The sequence below is a fragment of the Zonotrichia leucophrys genome, chromosome 1A (assembly GCF_028769735.1).
Source record: "Zonotrichia leucophrys gambelii isolate GWCS_2022_RI chromosome 1A, RI_Zleu_2.0, whole genome shotgun sequence".
Lineage (NCBI taxonomy): Eukaryota > Metazoa > Chordata > Aves > Passeriformes > Passerellidae > Zonotrichia > Zonotrichia leucophrys.
Genome location: NC_088170.1, coordinates 19,919,880 through 19,940,424, shown reverse-complemented (window position 1 = coordinate 19,940,424; position 20,545 = coordinate 19,919,880). Strand labels below are relative to the sequence as shown.

General features: G+C 37.6%; 1 protein-coding gene across 2 annotated transcripts in view; it reads left to right on the top strand.

Moving 5' to 3' along the window:
* Positions 1-19,851, top strand: part of LRIG3 (leucine rich repeats and immunoglobulin like domains 3) — a 39,066-nt gene extending 19,215 nt beyond the window's left edge. The window contains exons 4-19 of one of the 2 annotated variants that reach the window (XM_064701836.1): positions 1,122-1,256; positions 1,861-2,019; positions 3,946-4,089; positions 4,405-4,548; positions 4,985-5,128; positions 6,369-6,449; positions 7,112-7,183; positions 7,577-7,648; positions 8,817-8,980; positions 11,877-12,197; positions 12,717-12,998; positions 13,470-13,922; positions 14,132-14,290; positions 15,384-15,527; positions 15,613-15,888; positions 18,447-19,851. In XM_064701836.1, coding sequence (XP_064557906.1) covers positions 1,122-1,256; positions 1,861-2,019; positions 3,946-4,089; positions 4,405-4,548; positions 4,985-5,128; positions 6,369-6,449; positions 7,112-7,183; positions 7,577-7,648; positions 8,817-8,980; positions 11,877-12,197; positions 12,717-12,998; positions 13,470-13,922; positions 14,132-14,290; positions 15,384-15,527; positions 15,613-15,888; positions 18,447-18,691 — 2,995 coding nt within the window. In that variant the 3' untranslated portion in view covers positions 18,692-19,851. The remainder of the gene's footprint in view (positions 1-1,121; positions 1,257-1,860; positions 2,020-3,945; positions 4,090-4,404; positions 4,549-4,984; positions 5,129-6,368; positions 6,450-7,111; positions 7,184-7,576; positions 7,649-8,816; positions 8,981-11,876; positions 12,198-12,716; positions 12,999-13,469; positions 13,923-14,131; positions 14,291-15,383; positions 15,528-15,612; positions 15,889-18,446) is intronic. The other variant, XM_064701837.1, reaches the window with a different exon arrangement.
* The last annotated feature ends 694 nt before the right edge of the window (positions 19,852-20,545 follow it).

Here is a 20,545-nt window from a genome sequence, read left to right as displayed (position 1 = left end):
GTATTTCCATTAAAGGTAAACACTTTCCAGAATTAATATTCTTGTTGATAGTTTTCCTAAAATTGCTTTTACCTGCAATCTCTAGGATCTGGGAAAAGCTCCTAAATTTTGTTAATTATTGAACAAGGTATAGCGTGTACCACAGCTAGAATGACTTGAACTTACAAGGTAACAAGAATTATTTCAGGTTACATTGTTTAATTGTTTGGAATCTGCTTTCTCCTATGTAGTGGTAGCCCTGAACAATAATGCTGCTGATGTGTGGTGTATGATTCTGTACGTCATGCAGCTGAGGTGGAAAAACTGGTAGGTTGCTGGGTATGAACATGAAATAGGGTCACTGGAAAAAGTTCATGTGTGAAAGTGAAAGAAGGGGTGTTCCTCAGAACAGACTACATTACCCACATCTTCAGATTGTTACATACTTTTTGTTGTGGAATTGGGTGTGATGCTGAGCTGAAGTTTGACCAGATATGAAGTCCAAAACTCCTGTAATGACCTCTAATATGCAGAATTTTTGTTCTTTGCTAACTCATTAGAAAAATCTGTAGATTGGAATACTAGGTCTAATTTCACAATTACTGAATGTTTTTCAGGGGGCTGTGTTATCATCCATCCTTTATAATCTAGCTCTGTGTTTTTTTCTGGAAATTCAAATGGACTTCTGTGCCAAGGAAGCTTTCAAAAAACCCCAAGCACTGTGTTTAGCTACTATGATAATTATTTGCTTAAAATAGAAAACAGCTCTAACTTTATTTCATTAAAATGCTGTGGCATAAAGTTTCATGCAAGTGTCAGATATTTCTACTGTTCAGAAATAGGTGATTATAGTGTTTTGCATCTCTTTTTAAAAAGCCATGAATTGCAGTAATTTGATTATATTGCATTTTTTTTCATCATTTCCTGGAATTATATTTTAAAAAGTATTAACGAAAATTTATTTAGGCTATTTCAATTTGTGATTTTGGATTAATATTATGCATAGAGAACATACCTTATTGTTTTTCTGTAATTCAAAATTATTTTCAAGTAGAGGAATTATGAACTAATATTTGCCAGGGTTGTGTAGTTAAGATGTTTACTCTGGAAATGACATTTTGACTACTGCCCTTAAACTTCAGGACCAGTAACAAGATTGCCAACGTTTTGTCTGAACATCTGAAGCCGTTTCAGAGTCTAGAAACTTTGGACTTGAGCAACAACAACATATCAGAGCTAAAAGTTTCATCATTTCCATCGTTACAACTCAAGTATCTGTAAGTAAATTTTTTTCTTTTAGGTTACTTTCAAATATCTTGTTGGATAATTTAGATTGGCAGCTGTTTATTAAGTATTAAATCTTCTTTTAATTAGAATGACATTAATATTCCTACCTGCCTAGTTTAACATAAGCTACTAACTTGAATATATGAGTTGTTACAATGAAATGTTTTAATTCATTAAAAAAAAGCTAAGGCCATTATCTTGAGATGAAACAAATAGATGTGTCTCTTGAGAGAAATAATTATGTGATAAAATTAATTTAAGTTCCCCATGGATAGTCTAGTTTGTATTTATATGGAGCTGGATAGACTTGTTGTGAATACACTTCAATTCTTATTCAGGAATATTGGAATGCAAGATATACTGACTGATAAAACAGTAACAGGATTGCCACATATTATCTTCTTCCATTATCACACTCTGGCAGAGTAGACTAAAATGGTGGTGGTGAAATACTATTTGACTAGAGAAAAAGCTGTCAAGAGCTCAAATTAATATGAAAAAATCCATTTATAAATGAGTAAGCCCCACAAGAGCTTTGTGTTTCACTGTTTGGTGTTAAGAATTTATTAAATAACTGTAAATTTAACCTTCCAGACATTGTTTCAACAGGTATATTAACAGTAACCGAATAACCTCTATGGAGCCTGGTACCTTTGACAATTTGTCTACCACACTTCAAGTATTGAAACTGAACAGGAACAAAATTTCAGCAATTCCTCAAAAGATGTTTAAACTGTCCCATCTGCAGCACCTGTAAGTGTAACCTACAATTGACTAATTGTTTTCAGGTTTTCCAAAGCACTCGCAGTGCTTGAACTTTAGCCTTTAATTTAACCAGAGGCAGAGTGAGACAGACAGAGAACACATATTACTGCAACCCTTACTAACTGCAGCATTGTACTGAACAAAACTAGTCTTATATGTTGGTGAGATGTGAACAGTCTTTGTGTTTAAAATTGTGTTTGCCTATTAAAAGTAAAAAAAAAAAACAAAAAGGAGCAATATTTCTGTAAAAAAGCATCAGGAAAATAGTAAGTAAAGTAAACTTATATAGTTCACTGCAGCAGTCATTTACTTTGTGCTTTCACAGTGGAATGAAGGAAATTCATTTTCTTTCAAATGGCATGACAATAAGCAATATGCTTGAATAAATAGACCTTCAGCTTTACTGACACGTGCTGTCCATAAATGTTTTACCAAATAAATAATAAAGTTATATGAAGGAGACTGTGGGGCTTGTCTTAATTGGAAAACTTAGAAAGTGCAGAAAATGGACAAAAGAATGGGTTGCACTTTGTCAAATCCTGGATAATTACTTTCCATATTAGATAGTCAGAAGTTAAAAATTACAAAGTCTCTAAGGTTAGCCTTGAAAGTGATAGGTTATAAGAACGCTGAAATATTAGGGTGCTTGACACTTCTGGAAAGAATGACTGTTTCTTCTGTATAGGAGTGCTGGAACACTTTTAGTCAGGCCTCAGTAGAAGAGTCTGAAAACAGTCCTGCAAAGCTCAGGATTTGTTAATGATTTTGGTAGACTTTCTGATCTTCAGATTCACCTGAACTTTTGGATGTTGTTTATATCCTTGCCTAAAAATGTTCCCTTTGTTCACAGTTATTATGCTGACTGAGTTATGTTAGGTAGTTTATCTGCAAGGAAGCCCAAAAATTTGTGTTATCACCTGAAAGTATTCAAAGAAGAATCCTGAAAGTATTCAAAGAAGAATGAGGAAGAACTAAAGCCTGTTCATACTGAATGTTCTTCACTTTTTATTCATTATTTAAACACAGGATAAGAAGTAGGGCTCTCCTTCAGTTCTGTTATCCGGTAGATTTTGTGTCAGACTGCCTGTAGAGACAAACTGAATTCTTACAGGGTTGTGACTGTGAAAAATAAGGATGGTATAACTGTGGGGAGACGATTATTTACACCTTTACTTTGCATGAGGAAATGAGTTTTGAAATGAGAGATTCTTCCTAGTTTGGTAGACCTAAGACTTCCTTGAAGGGGCAGATGATCACTCCTTTTATTACCTTTTGGTAATATTGTCTAATCCTGTGACTGCATCTTGCCCTCCTGCTAGTTACACCCTACATCTCCCTCACAGGATACACATTGCTCCCAGTTTCTGACCTGCACAGGATGAGTGTCGTGGCAGAAGAGGAAGTGCCAAGACCACTTGAGAAAGAGGAAAGGCACTATGTGTAACTGGTTGTGGAGAAGGGAGAGATGTAATGAGTGCTTGACTACAGATACAGAAATAGATCACCCAGGATGTTCAATTTTGTCTCCTTATCACAACTAAAATGTAACTTTTTTTTTACTGTTTATTGACTGCAATTACAAACCAGCCTTAACATCTCCGCTGCTGGATAAACACCGCTCTCCATTTTGAATTTGGGAACAGGATTAACCCTGACATTCTAGGTCTGCAGGGATTCTTTAAGTCTGAAAATCAGGGAACTACCAAGTACTCGTTCTCAGTATCAGAAAGGCAGAACAGTATTAGCATGGTTGAACATAATGTGTTACAATAAAATATTTTATTTTTATTACTTCTTGTCTTTGTTTCATGTGCAAGAGAAATGTTTAGATAAAGTTGGTTCCAGAGAGGGAAGAAAGGTTGTTGGCATGTAGGTAAAATTACTGTGCTGTAACTGTAAATTCTATTGATGCAGGGAGCTGAATCGCAACAAAATCAAAAAAATAGATGGACTCACTTTCCAAGGACTTCCTGCTTTGAAATCATTAAAACTGCAGAGAAATGGGGTTACAAGGCTTATGGATGGTGCTTTCTGGGGTTTGACCAACATGGAAGTCTTGTAAGTATCAATATTTTGCTGATAGGTTCTACTGATAACATATTAAGTAGATTTCCACAAAATTAATAGAATTGTGTGATAAAAATTAAAGATGTTTATTAATTGAATTGTTTTGTTGTGATGTGGAAAGGAGCAAACAGTCAGTAGAGAATGTGTAGAGCAGCACATTTTAAATGCATGGATACAACTCAAGATTTATATGGAGGCTCCAGCTCTCTAGCCAGTGTTGTGAGGTCAGAGGTGGACCTGTGGCATAGCATGCATGCTGCTGAGTTTCTAAACCTTATGTCTTTTTCTGTTTGTGGGTGTTTGTAGGCAGCTGGACCACAACAACTTAACAGAGGTAACCAAAGGCTGGCTTTATGGCTTACTGATGCTGCAACAACTCCATCTCAGCCAAAATGCCATCAGCAGGATCAGTCCTGATGCCTGGGAATTTTGCCAAAAACTCAGTGAACTGTGAGTATCTTTATTCTCTTCCAGTTTCAAAAGCCAGGTACACAGCAAAACATGAGCTTCTTAGCACTGATCTGTGAATTTTTCATAGCAAAGTTTCCAAGATGACTACAACTTTGCTGTATAAGACAGTTATATCTTGTTGAAAGAATTTGGAAGTTAACTGAGATTGCTCCATTTCACTGTAGCAGTTGTACTAAAGCCGTAACACAGTAATTTTCAAATGAGAGAAATTTATTCTGCAGTAATTTGTGAATTGTTCAAAACAATGCGTAATGCTTTGTGGTCAGAAGTGGTATAGTGGGTTCTGTGATAATCATCAGGGAAAAACTGGTGCATCCCCCCAGAAAATTCACGTGGGTTGAACTAAGTTAAATAAGCACTGCAGCATGAACATTAAAATGCTTTCCTCCCCCCCCCCCCCCCCTTAAATTTGCAGAGATTTGACATTCAATCAGTTAGCAAGGTTAGATGATTCAAGCTTCATTGGTTTAAGCGTGCTGGTTGGACTGTACATCGGAAACAACAAAGTAAACTACATTGCTGATTGTGCCTTCAAGGGACTTTCCAGTCTACAGATTTTGTAAGTTAACAAACTCAATTTGTAAGGTTAAAACCTTAAGAAAAATCCTGTGTTTATAGGTTATTTCTTTCCTTTATGAAAGAGACAGGATAATTTTGTTAACTTCCCCTGATCAGTGTATGATTTTCTTAGGGTAAGATTTCTTTCCAGAATAATTGAGAAAGGGAAGAGTTCCTCTTTTGTTAAGGCCGTGCACAATGAATGGTGGTAACAGTGATGCAGACTTCCAGTAGCATTGCTGTGGGAGAGGCATATTTCTTGAAGGCAGCAAGCTGAGCACTGCTACCCACAGTTTTAGGGATCTGGATCATAGTTGTGTCTTAACTGAATCATTTTCTTTCACAGCAGAAATAAGAAGACAAAAATCATTGTCATGACTGGACAATTGCTTTAAGTATCAGAGTGTGTTTTTGAAATAGCATTTCTTAAAGGAAGGGAAAGAACTAATCTAAATACATTTCTCTTCATTAAAACCTTCCTGTTGCATATCACTGACCCATCTGTCAGCCAGATGAGCAAAGCCTCTAGGCTTTATTTTCAGGGGTTTGCTCACATACTCACACTTAGGGTATCTAGGAAAGATGCAAATTAGAGGAGTGTACACCATGTTTTTTAAGAATATAGAGAGTTGGAAATCATAAAGAAAGGAACTTAGAGAATTGTGACCTGTTTAGGTATTAAGTATTAGGCAATTTCTCCTAGATTTTTCTTTCTCCCTCTGCTCAACCCTGTAGATTGTTTGCAGACACACTATTCTGTACACAAATCTGTAATCTCTTTATGCTTCACAGATAATTAAACAAGTCTTTTGGGATGTTAAAATGACTCTCTGGGTGTTAAGGACTTAAAACAACATGAGGGGGTTCCGTTTCAAACGGACAACAGTTGCTCCTTTCCCTTCCTGCAGTGCATGTTTCCTTAAATAGTCCTGTATCTGAATACCTTTGGAGGGATATGTGGTTTAGTTTGCTCACAGTTCTAAAAATTGTTGAGTTTGTGATCTTTTCAATCAGTGGGAAAAATACTAACAGTCTTCCAAGTCTCTCAGTAAAAATTGAAGTGATAAAGTTAATCAGGAAAAGCTTCTCTTAACCCACAAAAACCAACTGAACCAAAATCCAACCAATCCAGCAGAAAGCTGTTTTAGATTTTTTTAAAGTGATACATGCTGTTGAAGAAGTATGTACCTTGTTCTTTTTAATAGCTTTTGTGATTTGATTTCCCCTCCCCTCTTAAACAGGGATCTGAAAAACAATGAAATATCATGGACTATTGAAGATATGAATGGTGCTTTCTCTGGCCTAGATAAACTTAAGAAGCTGTGAGTATTGCTTCAGTGTTTGTATCTCATCATGCCTGAAAGAAAAGAGCTTATTATGTGTCTTTCAAAGGACAAGGCCAACACTTAAGGATATTAAATTTTCCATAGCAGAGATGATTTTTTTCTCTCTTAACACTTTGTTCTCTATAACATCTTCCTTTTCAATAAAAGAAATTCAAGATTTTCCAAGTCAAACTAATCTGAAATACTTTAAGTATTGTTAATATTTATGGACATATTTATCAAAGAATTAAGTTTTTCCATACTAAAAAATAATAAGTGTATCATATGATAAAGGCATACTGGCAGGCTTAGTCTTCAGTAAGGTAAAGCAACATGCAGTGGAAGTGGCTCCATTGCATTGAAATTTTCAAATGCATATTTATGAAATTAAAAAGTGTTTATAGTTTTACATTTAGAATAATCCATATCACTTAACTGCATACCTTAAATGTCTTCTAAAGTCATTGTAAAATCTAGTTATTTATTCAAGGGGAATAAATTAGTATCTTTTAGATGTGATTCATTTTACTGCATTGGAAATGGGTGAGTGGTGAATACTAGTCAGAGTTGAAAAATAAATGCTAAAAATGCAATTATTCAGCTCAAAAATACTCCCATTTAATTTCATTTCTTTTGCATCATGTGCTTAAATTTTTCAGGATACTCCAAGGAAACAGGATTAGATCTATTACAAAGAAAGCATTTTCTGGTTTGGATGCACTTGAGCACTTGTAAGTAGTAGACATTTACATTTAACCCAAAATGGGAAAAAAATGAATTTTGATACTAGCTGAATTTAAAGGAGAGGTAACAAGCTTTATTTATGACTTGGGATGAAAGTCATAAATATTTGATTATTTGATTAACCTTACCATGGTTGCAACTGTGATCTTCAGAAGATTTTTCAGTTTTGAAGTTACACTGAGTGTGAATTTTGGAATTAATGCAGAAATTCTTACATATTAAACATGCTGTGAAACTCCTCATTTGCATCCCCTTTTATTTTGAGCTTAAGCACCCTTTGTATATCACTAAAATAGCAAATTACTGCTTGAGTCTTAAATCCATTCAGTTTAATAAATCTATTATTTTCTTCTAATCCTGTTTTTCTTTTTTCTTCCTAGAGATCTAAGTAACAATGCAATTATGTCAGTTCAAGGAAATGCATTTTCACAAATGAAGAAACTCAAAGAATTGTAAGTTCCTATCAAAAAACATAATCTCTATTAAGTATATAGATATTATCTATACATATAAATGTATAAATAAAAGCCTTGTAAGACATCACCTGCTGCAGTGATAAACCCCTGCTGTAATCTCTCTGAAATAACATAAAAAGTTTATGCCAGTATTTTGGGGTTTTTTTCTATTCTTATATGATGGGTGTATTTAAGTGAGAGAGTGTAGGCTGGCTACATTAAATTTCTGCTACATTTGTTGTCTCTAAATCCTTATTTTAAATTAGGTGATCTCTAACAGGTTTTAGATAAGGGAGACTATAATGTAGCTTGCTCTAAGACCAGCAGTGCTGGACCAGTGAAAAGCAGTGCTGTAATTCTTTTGCAAAGACCTGGTTGTCACTGCTTGTAATTGGCTCCTTCTCTCCTATAGCAGCAGAGAGACAGATCTTCAGAGAAGTCATGAAGTGGTAACTGCAAAAAATGTATTTTAGTGAGGATGAGTTTTTGTCCTCTCACTCTTTCTTTCTTGATCAATGCAGAGCAACACTGGCTCACGGGCTGGGTGCCGAGGGTTATACTGAAAGGGGTGACATCAAATTGGCAACCTGCCACTGCTGGGGTTCAGCAGGGCTCCATCATCAGCCCTGTGCTCTTCATCAGTGACTTGGACTTAGGACTCAAAGGGGATACTGAGCAAGTTCACAGGTGATGCAAAGCTGGGAGGAGCTGTTGACTCCCTGGAAGGCAGGGAGGCCCTGCAGAGTGACCTCAACAAATGAGAGGGCTGGGCAATCAGCAACTGTATGATGTCCAACAAGAGAAAGGGCTGGATTCTGCCTCTGGGGTAGGGCAGCCCTGGGTGTATGGACAGACTGGGAATGAGAGGCTGGAAAGCAGAGCTATGGAAAGGGACCTGGTGCCCTGGTCAGTGGCAAGTTGGATATGACTCACCAGTGCCCTGGCAGCCAGGAGGGCCACCCATGTCCTCGGGGGCCATCAGGCACAGCATCACCAGCTGGGCAAGGGAGGAGATTTCAGCTGAGCAATATTGCCATCATTCTCTTGTAATATGTGTGTTTAACAAAGAGCCTTAGTTTTGTTTTGAAAGTGTGCTCATACAGATCTGTATTACAAACAGAAAAGAGCAAACAAACAGGCTTTGATTTTAATTGCTTTTTCTTAGGCACTTCAACACATCAAGTCTCTTGTGTGACTGCCAGTTGAAATGGCTACCACAGTGGATGTCAGAGAACAACTTCCAGAGCTTTGTAAATGCCAGTTGTGCCCATCCTCAGCTGCTAAAAGGGAGAAGTATTTTTGCTGTCAGCCTGGATGGGTTTGTCTGTGGTGAGTGTAGCCTCTGTTTCTCATTCCATAAAACAAATACTGCTGTGTGCTTGGGATTTTTTTTGTGGTTCCTTGATATGTTGTGATTTCTATAACAAAATTGAAAGGATGTAATACTTAGTAACATTTTCTTCTGTTCCCAAACTGTGATGTAGATGCTTAAAGCTTGAGGGCTTTGTACAAGACAGGGAGTGATGATATTTTGACTTTTATACCAAGTACAGCTTGCTTTCATAGAACATACCATGTTCTATGCGTGCAAGCGAAAGCTCAGTACTTTGTGAAGGTAAATGTATGTGCCTCTAGATTTAAAAGATATTGTTTTGATCACTATTGTTTTTAAGTGAGACATACTTTGACAAAATTAAGATGTAGTTTTTGGGTTTGGTTATTTGTAAATTTTTTTTCATATTCCATTATTCTTGAGGTTATTCCATGGCTGATAAAATTTCAAGGTAAAAAAGCTATATTGGCCTCAGCTCTGATGTTTTTATATGTGCTTGTGGTGTGCTTTAAAAATTATTTGGAGTATTTAAATTACTGCCTTTTAAACTGTGTTTAAAAAATACGATTACCACAGTTATGATACTGGTATTTTTTATTTCAGTTTGCCAGAGAGTAAATGCTAGCAAAATATTTTTACTTTAGGACCTGAGAATTTGACGTGATAGCATCTGCTTTAAAAATAAAATTTTTCTATGTGTGTTTAGTAGCATTAATGAACACCTGTGTTAGGTTTTCTGTTTAAAGCAAAGTGAAGCTAAGCATTCAGGTAAGGACATGTTTGATTACTCTGATATATAAAGTAGAAACTTTGAAAATACCAGGAAATTTAAAAGCTGACTAACTGCATTTCATGTATTTTTGTTGAATAAGTTTTATTTTTCTTACTAAAGAAAATTCAAACATTGTATTCTTTGGAGACAAAAAGATAAGTGTCTTCTCAATAATTTTGTTTCATGGCAAATATAACTGGTTAATTTTTACTGTTGCTACCCTTTTCCAGTGGGAAAGCAAGTCCAGAATATAAAATAGTGTACCAAAATGTTGGTTGTTCCTTTCCTGTTAGCAGACAGATATTTAATAAATAATCAGCAGATTCTAGCTACTGCCGAGAGGCAGAGGTTCACATAATGCAGGGAATTAGAGCTTATTCAGTGGCTAGAGGAATATATATGAGGTAGGCGTCCTAATTTATGCGAAACACATTCTGTCAAAAAATTAACCTGGAGATTTAAATGTATGTCTTCCGTTTGTTAAATTGGAGGAATTGTGATCTTTCTTTGGGCTACTGAATGCTATTTTTAAGTATTTAGTTTTCAGCCATTTAAGATGTGTTAGCAAAAAGAAATGTACTGAATCAGTTTTTGTGCTTGATACTTAACACAATTGCCATGCAGAAATAACTAAAATCTCCTAGTAAAATCATTGAGTGTTTCAGTTACATCTGTAAAGTCTGTTATCAGTAGACGTTCCCGTGTACCCACCTTGCTTACAAGTTTACAAGGGCTGCTTTTGCTTTTATAGAATTTTTAAATGGAGTGTGTTGACTCCTGTCTGAAATTAAAAGGTGTGTATAAATGTGGATGTCTTTGTAATAATTCCTTCAAATATGCTCTTGAATTATTCTGTTCTGACAAAACATAATGCTAGTCTTATCCTAGTGTGTTCTGTATTCTGTACTGTATGCTTATTTGAGTGACCTTTGTATCACCCCTTTCTGTCAGGTAATTAAGATTGAAGTATGTTCTGCTGTCCTTTCACAAGGCTAATTTAAGTATTTAGAGTGTTTTACTTAGTTATTGCCATGCAAAGTCAGTGAATGTATTAACTCAATTTGCAAATGGCAAGGCACGGGTATGAAGCATGAAAAGCAAATAGCCTGGGATGTTCTTAAAGTCCATGCTTAGAGTCCCAGATCCATGTTGCCCTGTCACTGGAGCACGGCGTCATACCTGCAGGAGTTTTGCAGATGGTTCAAGGTTAGGCTATCTGCACATCCCATTTTCATTTGTAACAGAGTGGAGGTTCTTCAAGGAAGTCGCACCTTGACCCCATAGTTGTTCCCAGTCATTTGAGATGTAATAAGACAAACGTGCTAGGAGACAGTAGGATCTGCAGGGAGGAATTTTTGGGGCACAGGACTTTTCCTACAGTTCCTTTGTCCAGAGATTGGACACATCTTGAAAGTTGGGAATATACTAAGGCTTTTGGTTTTGGGAGACCAGGCATTTACTTTTCCACCTCTTTTGCACATGCAGTGTACACACAGTCCAATAAATAATTCAGAAGGCAGCTAATTCTGTAAACTCATAACATGGCACTTCGAAGGTAACATTCCTATAGTAAAGGGACCTCCAGGAATTCTTGAAATTCTTGTGTTCTGCCCTGCTTAACTGACCTTCCATCCCCTTTGGCCCAAACAGACGCACATCACTGGATCACTGACTTTTGTACATGATTTTTTTTGTGGGTTTGGGTGAAACTGTAGCTTGCAGTTTCTGATAGCAGAAGAACTATGCATTCAATAAAAACTCCCAGCAGCCTGAGGTGTTGTAAAGATGAGAGGTAGGCTTCATGATTGATGTTCAGAGTAGTTCTTATGGATGTCAGGGAGTAGTTCTTCTATCTTTAGTGCTGGTATTGAAGAAGCTATGCACACAGTCTGCTTTTAAATGTGCTTTCTTTTCAATAAGAGAAGGCTTGGCACAATAAACTCATAAATACGGCATCTTTAAATGCCCTAAGGCTAACAAAATTTAAAACAAAAGCATTGTGGATCCATTTAATAAATACCTATCTGACTCTTCTCTCAAACCTATAAAACAAGGCTTACTAACTCTCTGGAAAGAGTCCTCAGGCATCACATGTATTTTTTTTCTTTTCCTCTGTGCAGATGATTTTCCTAAACCACAGATCACTGTCCAGCCAGAAACCCAGTCAGCAATTAAAGGCTCCAATTTGAGTTTTGTGTGTTCAGCAGCCAGCAGCAGTGATTCCCCAATGACTTTTGCATGGAAGAAAGACAACGAATTACTGCAAGACGCTGAAATGGAGAATTATGCACACCTCCGGGCCCAGGGCGGAGAAGTGATGGAGTACACCACCATCCTTCGACTGCGGAATGTGGAATTCAGTAATGAGGGGAAATACCAGTGTGTTATTTCAAATCATTTCGGTTCATCCTACTCTGTCAAAGCCAAACTTACAGTAAACAGTAAGTACGTTTTGTTTTGCTTGTGGACTTTGAATGATTTTAATCAAGATAAGGATTCATAGATTTTTCATTCTTGTCATCTGCATCTTTTAGAAGATCCATAATACGAGATAATTTCATAAAATTTATCCATTTCCAAGGTCACTATTCAATTTTACCTCTGGTCCCAGTGTAATGAATCATAGTGTAGGAAAAAACAATATACCTAATTCATAGTAAATCTGGCAAAATCAATGTTACAAGATGGAAAAATGTTAACTTCTTCTCACAGGAGGTAAGTATATGCTCTGTTTCAAGATGCTATGGAAAGGTCACATAGGAGGCTGTTAGCAAAAATGAGATTTTGATCTACGTGGTCTCACATATTTCACAGTCCCCTCCCTTTCTGCTGGCTACTGATCAATTTAGCCTGTATGTTTCCCTAGTGTTTTTAGGCCCATGAGGGGTGTTCAAGGAAAGACTGTACAAAAGAGAAGTATGTTTCATGTATTGATTTTGGTATCACCAACTTTTCTTTAGTGCTGCCTTCATTTACAAAAATCCCCATGGACTTGACCATTCGAGCTGGGGCAATGGCACGTTTGGAATGTGCTGCAGTTGGGCATCCTGTCCCACAGATTGCTTGGCAGAAAGATGGTGGAACAGATTTTCCTGCAGCACGCAAGAGGCGCATGCATGTCATGCCTGAAGATGATGTATTCTTTATTGTTGATGTAAAGATCGAGGACACAGGTGTTTACAGCTGTACAGCTCAAAACACTGCTGGAAGCATTTCAGCTAATGCAACATTAACAGTACTAGGTAAGATATTGGCAAACTTTAACAGCACAATCAATATTATGACTCAAAATAATAAAAGTCAGTGTTTCTCAGTGTATACACATCTGGTACGCATGGGATGGAGGGAAGAAGCGGCTTCTGTTTTCATTTAGAGACTGTAGATTTGTTTAACTTTTGATTTCTTGAAATTTTGTTAATTGTTTTTATTGTAGTTCTCTGCATCTTAAGTATGTATGATGTAGCATTTTTACCCTGTAAAGTAATCAAGCATGTAAATTGGACCACTTGACAAGTAAATTGTAGGCTTTAAGTACAAATTCTTGAGTTTCTTCTTAGAATGAGAGTAAGCTTTATTAGGCCTTACTGATGCATTTAATTCAGCTTTTCCTCTTGAGCTGTGAAGGAAAGGGACACTTTCTTGCTTATTCTTGCTTATTCTTGCGAGGTCAGTAGGAAAAAACATAGAATATAAGGCTCGTGCTCTCTTTTCAGAAACACCATCATTTTTGCGGCCTTTGCTGGATCGAACTGTAACAAAAGGTGAAACTGCCGTCTTGCAGTGCATTGCTGGTGGTAGCCCTCCACCACGACTGAACTGGACTAAGGATGACAGCCCTCTCATGGTAACAGAAAGACACTTCTTTGCTGCAGGCAATCAGTTACTAATTATTGTGGATGCAGATGTAGAAGATGCCGGGAAGTACACTTGTGAAATGTCTAATACACTTGGAACAGAACGAGGCAACATCCGACTTAATGTAATTCCTACTCCCACCTGTGACTCTCCTCAAAACGTTGCCCCATCACTTGATGATGATGGATGGGCCACAGTTGGCATTGTGATCATAGCTGTGGTTTGCTGTGTGGTGGGCACTTCCTTGGTGTGGGTGGTCATCATCTACCACACCAGACGGAGAAATGAAGATTGCAGCATCACAAATACAGGTGCGTAAACTGAAGGTTTACCTTGGAATGGAAAACAAATGTTTGTGGTTGCCTTGCAGTGACTTTATTGTAGGAGCGTTTGTGTGCTTTGACTCAGAGGCAGAAAGGTGAATTATTTGTTGCTTTCAGTGCTTTGCTGACAAGTTTAAAAATGTTTCTACAAACTGAAGTGTGTTGATGACTTTTGTATGTGTTTTGCTCCCCCACAGATGAAACAAATTTGCCTGCTGACATTCCAAGTTACCTGTCATCCCAGGGGACACTGGCTGAAAGGCAGGATGGATATGGCTCATCTGAAAATGGCAGTCACCATCAGTTCCTCTCATCTTCTACAGGAGGGTATTTCCTGCAGCAGAGGGACAGTAATGGTAGGTAGAAAATGCTAAACAGATTTTTCATGTGACTTGAGGAGCTGCAGTTTGGCTATTGTCTTTCTAACTGATAAAAAGAACACTAAAGAAGCATCTTTACACAGTTTAATAGAGGACATGAAAATTATTGCTTGGGATTTTTCAACACGATAATAATTTGGTTCTGTTCATCCAGATGATGTTATGGTGTTTATTTAAATCAGGAAGTTTTTCTCTAGTCTCAAGGGTAAATTTAAACTGAAGAGGACATGTGCAGAACAAGAGCATCAAAAAGAAATTACCATGGCATGTCTTTTCTCTTACAGCTTGAAAAGGGTGCTTTTAGAGGAATGTAAAGCATGTGTAGTAATACCAGTGGAACTTTAGTATAACTCTTTAAACTTGCTGGTTAAAAAAAAATCATTACAGTCAGAGTCAATAAAGAATTTAAGGTGACTGCAAGTTAAAAGCTGCAGTACTTGACATTTCTACCTGTGGCCCCAAAGAATCCCGTTTATACTTGCACTAGGGAGGAAAAGGCACCTTTCTGGGAAAGGGCTTGGGGTTGAGACACTCAGGAGCTGGGACATGTGGGAATGGAGTGGTGGTGAGATAATTTTGCAGTTGTGGGGTAGTGAGAGGAACAGCCTCTTTGTGGATCAAGAACTGGAGACTGTGTGCAAAGCTTTCAGGAGCCATTGAACTAAAAATCTTTATAGCTGTTTAGGCAGCCAGTGATTCCCTCAGATTCTTTCAACCAGGACTTTGACATTGACATTCTGCTTTTGAAAGAGGCTGTGAGACAGATAATGAATTTGTCTAGTGTGCTTTGGAAGAAGGAAGTCCCTGGTTCTGATCCCTGTAATTGGTTTTGTTTTGTTTTGTTATTCAGGGATTGTACAGTGAAGTGACACATTCTCTGTCAAGCTAATTAATCGAACAGTTGCTGGAGTTAGGATTGTCATCCAAAAGTTAGGTTAAACCTAGGCAAACTCTAAACTACCCTATGAAATGTCATTGAAAAAGACGACATTCTTAAAACTTACTCAAGAAACTCTAAGCTGGAGATTCAAAAAAGACTGTGTGCTGACACATCAATTTTATTTTTAAGGCATTTGCCATCTAGATAACAGCAGTGAGACAGACTTGGAGGGTGTTGCGGATCCATTTCTTTGCCACTATCTGGGGACTTCGGGAACTTTGTATTTAAAAGGCAGCGCTTACAGTTCTGACGCATTTGAAGCATACGGTACAAGTAAGTTCACTGGGGAGAGGTTTTAGTCCTAACTCAGTCTTTGTTAAGATGAATCTATATAAAATGAATTTTTCATTTCCTTTAGGTTGCAGCCCTGACCAGAGAACAGCAGGCTTGGGCCTTTACGAGTCTGGATATTTAAAGAAAAAGGAATGCTGTCAATACTCACCTCCACAGGAAGATCCCTTTGACCAGTGTGTTGGCATTATTGGAACACAGGCTACAAGTAGCAGATTGATGAACTCTATTTATACTCAAAATGAAGGAACGGGACTGAAAAGCAGAAGTCTCAATTCAGACACATTTGACTTAAACAGAAGTTTGGAACCCTCATCTATTATGAGTAAAAGCACTTTCATGGGTATGTTCTAGCTGGTGTTTTTTATTTAAGCTGCCATTGTCTTTGCTGTCTTGTTTCCTGCCTACAACACCAAGCAAAACTGATTTCTCACCTTTTTCTTTCCCAAATGTTTGATGCTGAAGAACAGAAAAGTGACTATAGTAAAACTGTGTAATGAGGATATTTAGATTACCAGATCTTCATAGCTCACACTTATATAAAAATCTCATCAATTATGTGATTCCTATCTTCTGTCTTAATATAGCTGGCAAATTTCTGTAAACGTTAGCATAGATAGCTTAAATACACCTTAAGAAACTTCAGGCATACCAGAAGTTTTGCCCGACAGGCAAAAGGTATGTAAGGAGGGCTCAGTGCAGGTGGGGAGAATTGAACTTGTGTGCATATGTATTGTATAATACTGTCAGCCAGAACTATTTACCCTTCAAAATAAGGCAGTATGTAAAAATGCCCTCCTTTATTCCTCCTTTGTCATTTTCTCGTGATGTGCATGATAAAAGAATTCCCGAAGTTTAGTTTAGGGTTTACAATTTTAATCCAGATTGCAGGGAGAGGTGGGGGAAGGAGAAAAGCATTGCTTTTTCCTTGAAGCTCATTAAATTTTGGATGTTGGTTTGGTTGCTTGGTTTAAAATGCATACAAAACCACATATTGCTTTCATCTTTGTGATATCTTAGTGCCAAAACCAGCCCTAGTACCATGGATTGTCTCCCGGCTGGTGTGTCAGCACTGGCTGATCAAGATCTGGGTCTGCTGGCTCTGAAGGGGACTTGGGGGAATGTGCATCACTGGGCTCTTTGTTCTCAGGGGGTGGGGAGGGAGGCACAAGCTCTGAAGTTTTCCCCCTTCAAAAGCCAGATGTTTAAACTGTAAAATGTTGCAGATGCCAGGACATCTGGCAGAGACCCTGGGACTGCACACGGCCGGCCTCCTGGCTGCCTGCCACTATTGCTGTGGTGGGACCATGCAGATAGGGCTTTAGTATGTCTCCTGCAGAAAGCAGTCCAACTGTATGTTTGTATATCCATCAGTTAATGTCACCCCAAGGGTGCATAGGCCTCAGTCTGCCCTAAAAATCTCTGCAGAGTTACTTCTTTGATCAGTTCTCTGAGCATACTACCCCACTTATATTGCATTGTCATTGCCTTGGATGCTTCATAATCATTAGCACTCTTCCTTCAAAGAGCCTATGGCTAGATCTTGGATATGGTAGCTGTAGAAGAAGTTGTGATTGATTTCTTTAGTTGCTTCTTCAACATGGTCATCAAATTCAAGCCCCATTTTGCCTGTGCAATCATAGTGAAGTCGACAGCTGGCGTTAGCATCACAGTTGACGCACAAGCCAGAAAGTTCCTAGCTTGTATTTTTGTTTTTAAGACAGCTCATTTGTATCTTTGGTGCTGTGAGGAACATCCTTTCATACTGCATTAGGTCTAAGTTAATTTGTATCTTTGGTGCTGTGAGGAACATCCTTAGACCTTTCATTCTGCATTAGGTCTAAACTGCTCTACAAATCATTGATGGAAGTAGGAGTTTTGTCCAATTCCTTTTTTAGTAACTTCTGAGTTCAGAGTTTTACTTGAAACCTTTAGTTCTGACAAAAGTAGAAGTGTTGCATTTTGGGTTCAAAATTTATTTTGAAAGGTAGTGTTCAATTGTTAATAAAAACTTGAGTTCTTCAAAGTCAGCCTGTGATACCTTGTCCTCTGAAAATAAGTCCTTACAGACACTTTGACTTAGGATGGGTATGTCTTTACTCACTTGAAAAAGGAGGCCCTTCTTGTAGAGGTGTTGATGCTAACAGCTTCCCAGTGATGGAGAATGACACGAACTGATTGTTTACTGGCTAGTAAATACAGATAATTGTTAATTATAGTTGAACTGAAATGTGTAATTCTCTTTGGGTTGCTACTGTTCTCTTTGCCCACAACTGACTGGATGATCAGTGGTGAATGCAGCATGTGGCTGTCTGCATCTTTATTATTAATGGGAGATGCTAGCCAGAAGAAGATTCTGTTAGCATTCAGATTGCACTACGGGACAATATTGTATAATCTGATAGGGGTTGTGGGGTTATATTTTTTTTAAATTCCTAGTTCATTTTTTCTGAGCTGCATGGCAGATTGCATGTGCCATTCATTTATTGAAGAACAAAACAGGGAGTGACTTTTGCATTAGAAAGTGTCTTATGATGTGTTTGCAGGTTGATCCCTGTTCCTAACTCCCCCCTCACCACCCTCCCCAAAGAGAAATGGGTAAGAAGGTAGTCATGAAAACACAAGAAATGAAGTTGTAGGTGGCTGTGCAACTACTTGGAAATGTTTTTAATGTCTCTTGTGGCAGAATCTTGCCTTATGCTTGTTATCACATGGATGTTTTCTTTAAAATGGTGGAACAGCATTTAAGTAAAATCTCACTTTGGTGAATTTCCTGTCAACCTTGCATTTCAATGTCAATTTCTGTCAGTCTTGCCTTTCAATGTCACTTATGTACACTAGGGTGAGACACAAATCTTTTTACATCAATATTTCTGTGCTCACTCTTTTACTGTCTTTCAGGAACATTTGGAAAGCCTTTATGGAGGCCTCAGCTGGACTCTCTTTCAAGCTGTAGACAGCCTGCAAATTGCCAACCAAAAACCTCCCATAATAATCATCATGTCTCACTGGACTTTGATGCAGAGGCAGATGAAGAGGGAAAGGAAAGGACAGTTTCTAGAGGAGAAAATAGCTTTTATACTTGCAAACAGTCCTTTGAAAACTTTAGGACTTCTACTTTCCAATCCTCTGATTTGGATACGTAGCTCCTTTTGGAATTAATGATTTGTGGAACCAAAGAAATAATTTTACATACTACTACCTCAGTATGGAACTTTATTTAAAAAGGAAATAAGGAGAAGAAGGGAAGAAAGAAACCCCATGATGCTCTGAAATCAGAAGAAAAAATATATTTTTTTTTCCAATAAAGCATAATTTCCAAGATGCTCTACATTGGTTATACAGGAAAAAAATCCTATATTTGTAATTATTTTATAGCCTTTTTTAAATGCAAATAATATGTTTTGTAAATTAATGGTGTAAATAATACAATGTGTGTATTTCTATGTCAGACTTCATTTTCTTGAAATGAGTAGTAAGCATTCTAATTTTGTACTGTTTCTTGTACCTTTTTACAAATGGAAACTACATGCTGTTTGCATGTACCATGCATCTTATTTGCACATTACTTTAATAAAATATGCTGCCATGTGGTCTCTGATCCACATTAGTGTATGAAGAATGAAAAGTGTGAATTACGTTTGTAGGCAGTGTTGCAAATGTAGGTGCTTTCTGATGCGTGTTTGCACCTTCATTTGACTTAAACTTGCACCTTTAGATTTACTGTGTAAAATATGTTCATCTTCAGAGAGTGCGTGTGGTCCTGCCACAGCTACTGGTAGGTGGGTTGCAGCTATATGAACCAAAACAAGGCTGTAAATCCTCCAGTTTGTGAATTCCCCCTGTCAGATGTGCACACACATGCTCTAAGTTTTCATGCCTATGAGGCTGTAGTACCAGCAATTTCCCTGTGCCTTTGTTAGTGAGCCTGCATCTGGTGTAGGGATATACACACTAGATATACAAATTCATATCAAGCTATTTAGCAAAAGAAAAAAAAAAGGCACTGGATGTCTGCCTGGTAACCTAGCTTTTCTCCGAGTGGCTTAGTGTCAAGTGTTTGCCAAATACACAGTGCATGCCTGAATTCCTGCTTTCCCATACCCTTTCTCCCTCTTTTTTCCTTCTGCAGCCACTCCCTGCTTAACATGAGGAGGTAATCCAAGAACACAATACTGGGGGTTTTTTTGTTTAATTCATGCTTCTGTTCCTTACTTGGCTGCCCTTCTCTGGTTACAGATGAGATCTGTGCTTTATTTAATTGCTCAGTCAAGTTGAGAAATTGTAGACACTTGCTGGATTATATTTGTAGTAATGAACCCAGTATCTTTACCTATCCAAGACGGAGAGGATTGCAGATTGCTTACTATAAAACAGTAGTTAAACCTGAGTGAAAACAGTCTTTATTTTGTGTTTCCATGTACAGATGCCTGTTGTTTAAAAAAAGCTGTGAATCGTGTTGTCATCACTGCACTAAAACAGCAAGACTTCAAAATGGTTAATTCTGCAGGACATTGGCTTTTTAAATGTGCCTGCTTTGAAGGTGCAAACTTACATGGTTGCCAAATAGCTTCTTTTAAACTAAATTAAAAGCAGCTGTTAGAGTAGGCCATCACAGACATCAGGGCTAAAGTGGGAGCAAAGATTTTGTTGCCTGGTGTAGCTGAACTAAGGGCTTGTAGTTGTCTGCAGCCAGAAACCTGGTACCCAGATTGCAATGCAATTTCCCTTTAATTTAGGCACCAGTATTAGAGACAGGAAGTTAATCCATCCTTAGTCACTGGTGGTCTAAGCGTACAGAATGGATCTTGCGTGCTTTAGTTGATCATATTGCCAGATTTTTTGACTTATTGTTAATTTATCTTCATTGCTGCCAGATGTGCTGATGTGGTGAAAGACATTGGTATGGGTATTTGATTATAATTAAGTGCATTTGAAAGAGATTAATTTTTCCTCAGTTAAGCACAAACCTGTAGGTCAATAGGGCAAGAATCTGACAT